Here is a 6,197-nt window from a genome sequence, read left to right on the forward strand (position 1 = left end):
ATATGAACACTGAATGAAAATGAGTAGTTTAACATGGATTCTGTTCTCTCTCTCCTGCTCTCTCTCACACATGTAATGTAAAGGGATTTATTGGCGTGGGAAACAGTGAAATACATGGGTCTATGTTTTTGGTTGGATAGGTTTCTTAATTTCTTTCTTAGGTTTTTGCATTCTTCATCAAACCATTTGTCATTGTTGTTCATTTCCTTAGGTTGTCTGCTTGACATTTTTAGATTTGATAAGGCTGCTGAAAGGTTGAATATACTTTAGGCTTTGTAATAACAAGTTTAACTATTTCAGTGAAACGTTTTCTAAAAGGGATTGAATTTGTTGTTGCCCAATTTTGGGGGGTTGGTTTCTACACTACTTTCCTTCCATCGATAGCATGTCTTAGTATTATGCAGTCCCTTTGGCTTTGATGCCTCATGATTGAATATTGAGCTTTTCAAATAGACTGGGATTTTGCTGTGATCTGATACAGGTGTAGGTGTGTCAGTGGGCTGACTGTGAATGCTCTGAGAGACTCGGTTGGGATCAGTGATAAAGCAATCTACAGTACCACTGCCAAGGGATGAACTGTAGGTGTACTTACCATAGGAGTCACCTCAAAGCTTACCAGTGACTAAGTACAGGCCCAGCAACCAACATAGCTGCAAGAACTGTGACCAATTTTTGTTGGTTGTTTTGCAGTAGTTATGTCTTGTACACACACAAACATAAACTCAGCAAAACAAGAAACGTCCTCTCACTGTCAACTGCGTTTATTTTCAGCAAACTTAACATGTGTAAATATTTGTATGAACATAACAAGATTCAACAACTGAGACATCAACTGAACAAGTTCCACAGACATGTGACTAACAAAAATGGAATATGTGTCCCTGAACAAAGGGGGTGTCAAAATCAAAAGTAAGTCAGTATCTGGTGTGGCCACCAGCTGCATTAAGTACTGCAGTGCATTTCCTCCTCATGGACTGCATCGGATTTGCCAGTTCATGCTGTGAGATGTTACCCCACTCTTCAACCAAGACACCTGCAAGTTCCCGGACATTTCTGGGGGGAATGGCCCTAGCCCTCCGATCCAACAGGTCCCAGACGTGCTCAATGGGATTGAGATCCGAGCTCTTCGCTGGCCATGGCAGAACACTGACATTCCTGTCTTGCAGGAAATCACGCACAGAACGATCAGTATGGCTGGTGGCATTGTCATGCTGGAGGGTCATGTCAGGATGAGCCTGCAGGAAGAGTACCACATGAGAGAGGAGGATGTCTTCCCCGTAACGCACAGCGTTGAGATTGCCTGCAATGACAACAAGCTCAGTCGATGATGCTGTGACACACCGCCCCAGACCATGACGGACCCTCCACCTCCAAATCGATCCTGCTCCAGAGCACAGGCCTCGGTGTAACGCTCATTCCTCGTTGTAACACGAATCTGACCATCACCCCTGGTGAGACAAAACCGCGATACACACACGTATACAGACAGTCTACATACTGGCAACAAACAAATTATTCAAAAAGCAACACATTCAGTCGCCATCAATGTCGCTCTCTTAACCTGCTCACCTGGTCACTCACCACTAGACAATGTGCAAATGAGTCTCCAACGTCCCCCTGAAATACCATGTTGTTCGCATTGTTATCAACCTATTAATTACAAATTCACAAATCCATTGTCAATTCTGAAACGGGAGACCTTTACCTATGCGTTGACACAGATAGGGTCCCAGCCTTTGTTTGACTCAGATGATGACTTCCATGTTATCTGCCTTTGAAAATGTCACCCGCTTTGCCTCATTGCCCTACTCCTTGCTGTGTGAACCCCCCACCTGTGACTTCATCCCTCTTTTTTCAGAGAGAGAGAGATGGAGAAATATGAGGGGAGAAGCAAGTCATGGGAGAATAATCAGAGCAGCTGTGGTTACAGAATCAGCGCTGAAAAGGTGTGAAGTGGTATAGGAGAAGAGTTTAAGTTCTACTTGAAAGTAAGTTCTATATAATAATAAAAATATGTATTTTATTTTGTGCTTTTCATTACAAGCAGAATCTCAAAGTCACTTTGAAAACAAAATGTAACCAGAAACTATTTAACAAAACAAAGGTAGGGATCTGTCAGTATGTTGGCGATGGTCAACTTTAGATGATAGGCAGTTCAGAAAGGTAGTATCTTGAGAGGAGGGAGCATAGATGTAGAGACATCTGACAGACAGGCCATGGAACACCTCAACGGGCACCTCGTCGTCGTCCACAGTCACAGCTCCTCCTCCGTCGGTAGGCTGGATCTTCCACTACTGAAATGTAGCACATATGTACATTTGTAGTATACTGTATGTTCTAAACTGGGTATTTGTGTTTGAGAAAACATGTTCTTGATACTGACATTTTGACACGGTGGCATCACACTTCTGAACTGTGTCATCATACCCAACATTCCTACTGTACCTCTGTAGAAGATTTGATCAAGTTTAAATATGTATTTTTAAAGTGTTTTGACACTTATAATAGACAAGAGGGAGAAACAGTGGGAAGGATGGACACAGGTATTGAACCCTGGTCTCCGGATGGGATTTGTATGTAACATGTGTTAGGGAGTGTTACCACTACACCGTGGCTCTGCACATTAACACTTGCTTTGAGCAGAAATGTCTGGTGATCAAGTGAGTTTGAGGTGGGTGATGACCACAAAAAATGTGTAGGTGAGGATTCAAATGAAACGTGGGTTTGACATCCAGAAAATTACTTTTTCCTGTAATCAGATTACAAACTACTCTGACATCATCGTCGCGTTTGAGCAGTATTGGCTAATTATGCCACCTTTGGTCAGTGCTTTGTCTCCATAAAGGTCTCTGGGTCTATCTCTCTCTCCTATCTATGACTGTCCTGGTTGGGAGGGTGTGCATGTGCAAGTTCCATGTCTACCTTGTATGGCTGAGGACCCCTTTATAAACCAATACCAGGTCATTGGGGAAGTCACACAACACTCGCGACCACAGAGAGACAGAGAAAAACACCTGCTCCAAACAGCCCAGTCTACCATTGAAGAATCTATTCTCTCTCCTCCTTTTTTGCTCACTCATTCATTTACCTCCTGGGACATGATGTGGAAACCACTGGTATTAGCTGTGTGTTTGTTAGTGGCTGGGGTGCAGGGGATGGAGCGCCCCACATATGGAGTGAAGCTATGTGGCCGGGAGTTCATCCGGGCGGTCATCTTCACCTGTGGAGGATCTCGCTGGAGACGGTCACTTGGGAGTGCAGGTGAGGCATGCCGGCTAGACAAGCCTTTTATTGGGTCATTGTGTTTCTAAATTGTGCACATTTTGATTCTAGCCAAGCAGTAATGCAGCTGATTCAATATATCAGTGATTTATGGTTTGTTGAGTAAAGGGAAAGGCTTTTTTTGCACCACTGGCTTTGTCCATTGGAATGTATTAAATCCGCCCAGTCGATTACGTCCACCCAGTCGATTACATTTTTTTCATTTAAATGTATTGTGCATTGGTCCAAACACATCAAGACAGTAGTGAAGAGGGCACGACAAAGCCTATTCCCTCTCAGGAGACTGAAAGTATTTGACATGGGTCCTCAGATCCTCAAAAAGTGCTACAGCTGCCCCATCGAGAGCATCCTACTGGTTGCATCACTGCCTGGTATGGCAACTGCTCGGCCTCCGACCACAAGGCACTGCAGAGGGTAGTGTGTACGACACAGTACATCACTGGGGTCAAACTTCCTGCCATCCGAGACCTCTATACCAGGTGGTGTCAGAGGAAGGCTCAAAAATGTCTCAAAGACTCCAGCCACCCTAGTCATAGACTGTTCTTTCTGCTACCGAGTGTCAGTCGGTACCGGAGCACCAAGTCTAGGTCCAAAAGGCTTCTAAGCAGCTTCTACCTCCAAGCCATAAGCCTCCTGAACAGCTAATCAAAGGGCTACCCGGACTTTTTGCATTGCCCCCCCTTTTTACGCTACTGCTACTCACATTGACTCTGTACCGGTACCCCCTGTATATAGCCTCGCTAGGGTTATTTTACTGCTGCTCTTTAATTACTTGTTACTTTTATTACATTTTTTTTTACTTATCTATTTTGTACTTGTATTTGGCACTTTACAAATAACATTTTATTTGAAATAGAAACACAGTAATCTTTGACTTTTGAATGTATAAATTGAGCAGCACTGAGAGTCAATATCACATTTCAACACTCCTACTATAAACTGCATTTCAGGAGACTTCCCTCAGGACCCTTTCAGCTCCCATGACGAGGACTCGTCTGAAGGCTGGAACTCAGACTCCCAGGTCCCAGAGGGTCCCTTCCAGCATGTCCAGGAGGGTGGGGTGTTCATCAGCAGGCCAGCCCGCTCCCTCATCTCAGAGGAGATACTGGAGGCTCTCCGTATGTCAGACCGAAAGGGCCGTGATGTGGTGGTGGGCCTGTCCAACGCCTGCTGCAAGTGGGGCTGCAGCAAGGGAGACATCAGCTCCCTTTGCTGAGAATCCACCCCATTCTCTATCCTCCCATGCACACACATAGCCCTACACATACCTGGTATTTTCTCATATCTCTCTCTCTCGGTTTTTCTAACTGCTCTCCAGAGTGTTTCCGAGTTAAAGTATCATGTTAACTGTGCAGGGAGAATATAACCGTATTCTCCATATAAACCCAGTCGGTATTAGATTGAACGTCATGACCCTACCTGCCTGTAAAACAACTTGTGTTTACCTAGGTTTCCACATTGGCTCACAGCAAAAACGTTATCTTTTTCAAATGCAATTTTCTTATTGTCTGCTTGTTTTAGTCAATTACAAAACTCCATTTACGAAAAGTACAACATATCTAAAGATGACTTTTCAATATTGCTTCTCCATAGCGTTCTCACTACTTAGAAAAACGTAATATTGTAGGGCTTCCCTTATTATGCCCTTTTCCATGACAATGCTAGCAGCAACTTGAGTTACTGACCGGAACATTAAGCTAGCCAAGACCAACAACACAAACAATCTGACTATCCAGCTACTGACTATCCAGCTACTATCCAACGGACAGTATGAGCAAGTTAAATGTGTTAACTGTGATGAAATGTTTTCCACACACATACCTACGTATAGCCTACTTGGACACCGCGTCCCCACATTTCCCACACCGAATAGCCTGAAGCCACAGGGCTCTTCTCCCAGGCTCTATTTCCCAACGTGGGACCATTGCGAACCATTGGTCGGAATTTCAGCGGGTTTTCCCCAATTTATGGGCGTGGTCTAGGGGAATTCCTTATTATTATGTCATTACCGACTGGGACTGAATACCGATATCTTCCTGTCTCTCTCTATACGTGTGGAATTTGGCTACCTGTGATGAAATGTGGTTTCCAGGCCACTTTCTCCATTGCTGTTTTTGGATCCTTCCTACTTTTTGTCTTACTGTCGTCATTCACATGTTCACTTATTTTTATTTTTAATTCTGTCAAATCTGTTTAATTTTGGATTATGAACCTGTTATAAAGGTTTTAATAAAGATTTGATTTGCTTAACATTCTGACTTTTGGTATGTTTTCCCACCAGCCACAGATACGGCCAATGCCAGAATCATGACATAGGAAAACAGAGGGCCATAGGACATAATGGAGTTGGCCTATGACATGTGTAAAGGAATTTTTAATTCTACTGCACAAAAATATTGCGTTTTGAATAAAATTACTCATTCAAATGGAGTACAATCCCACAGGAATAAAACACACTTGACCCCTCAAAAGAGCCCATAAGGGAACTGAACAAAACGCATCCAATCTGGAAGTGGCAGTGGCCTACATAAATTACAGCATCATTTAGTCTGTTGTTATTCTTCTACTATTTATTATGTTACCAATACTATTTTCATGTTAAAATTATATTCTGATTACAATTACTATCTCTCATCTTTTCACTAAATGCAATCTATTAGCTTCCAAAATGTAAGTAGGTATAAGGTATATCTAGCTGTCTGATAACACCTTCTGATTGAATGGCTCCGCCTGCACTTTGAAAAACCCACAGTGCATTAAGTGAATGTTGGAAAAAGATATTGGTTCCCTTCTAAACATAGAAATGTGAATGCAGAACGGATTCGGCCACAAAATAGGTGAAGTGAACTGACAAAAGAGTTTCTCATACAAAGGAAAGCGCAGTGTGAAAACAAAGACAACTGAGATATTTAGCT

General features: G+C 43.0%; 1 protein-coding gene across 1 annotated transcript; it reads left to right on the top strand.

Annotated features, from left to right (window-relative positions):
- Window positions 1-2,670: 2,670 nt before the first annotated feature.
- On the top strand, window positions 2,671-4,593 carry LOC139424059 (relaxin-3-like). Its single transcript, XM_071175750.1, has 2 exons — window positions 2,671-3,261; window positions 4,233-4,593. The coding sequence occupies exons 1-2, from the start codon at window positions 2,928-2,930 to the stop codon at window positions 4,496-4,498; spliced, it is 600 nt and encodes a 199-aa protein (XP_071031851.1). The 5' UTR covers window positions 2,671-2,927; the 3' UTR covers window positions 4,499-4,593.
- Window positions 4,594-6,197: the final 1,604 nt, after the last annotated feature.

Source organism: Oncorhynchus clarkii, chromosome 13 (assembly GCF_045791955.1).
Source record: "Oncorhynchus clarkii lewisi isolate Uvic-CL-2024 chromosome 13, UVic_Ocla_1.0, whole genome shotgun sequence".
Taxonomy (NCBI): Eukaryota; Metazoa; Chordata; class Actinopteri; order Salmoniformes; family Salmonidae; genus Oncorhynchus; species Oncorhynchus clarkii.

Coding starts and splice junctions, on each gene's coding strand:
- LOC139424059 (XM_071175750.1), top strand. CDS start 2,928: ATGGCTGAGGACCCCTTTATAAACCAATACCAGGTCATTGGGGAAGTC. Junction 3,262..4,232: donor ACGGTCACTTGGGAGTGCAG/GTGAGGCATGCC, acceptor ACTGCATTTCAG/GAGACTTCCCTCAGGACCCT.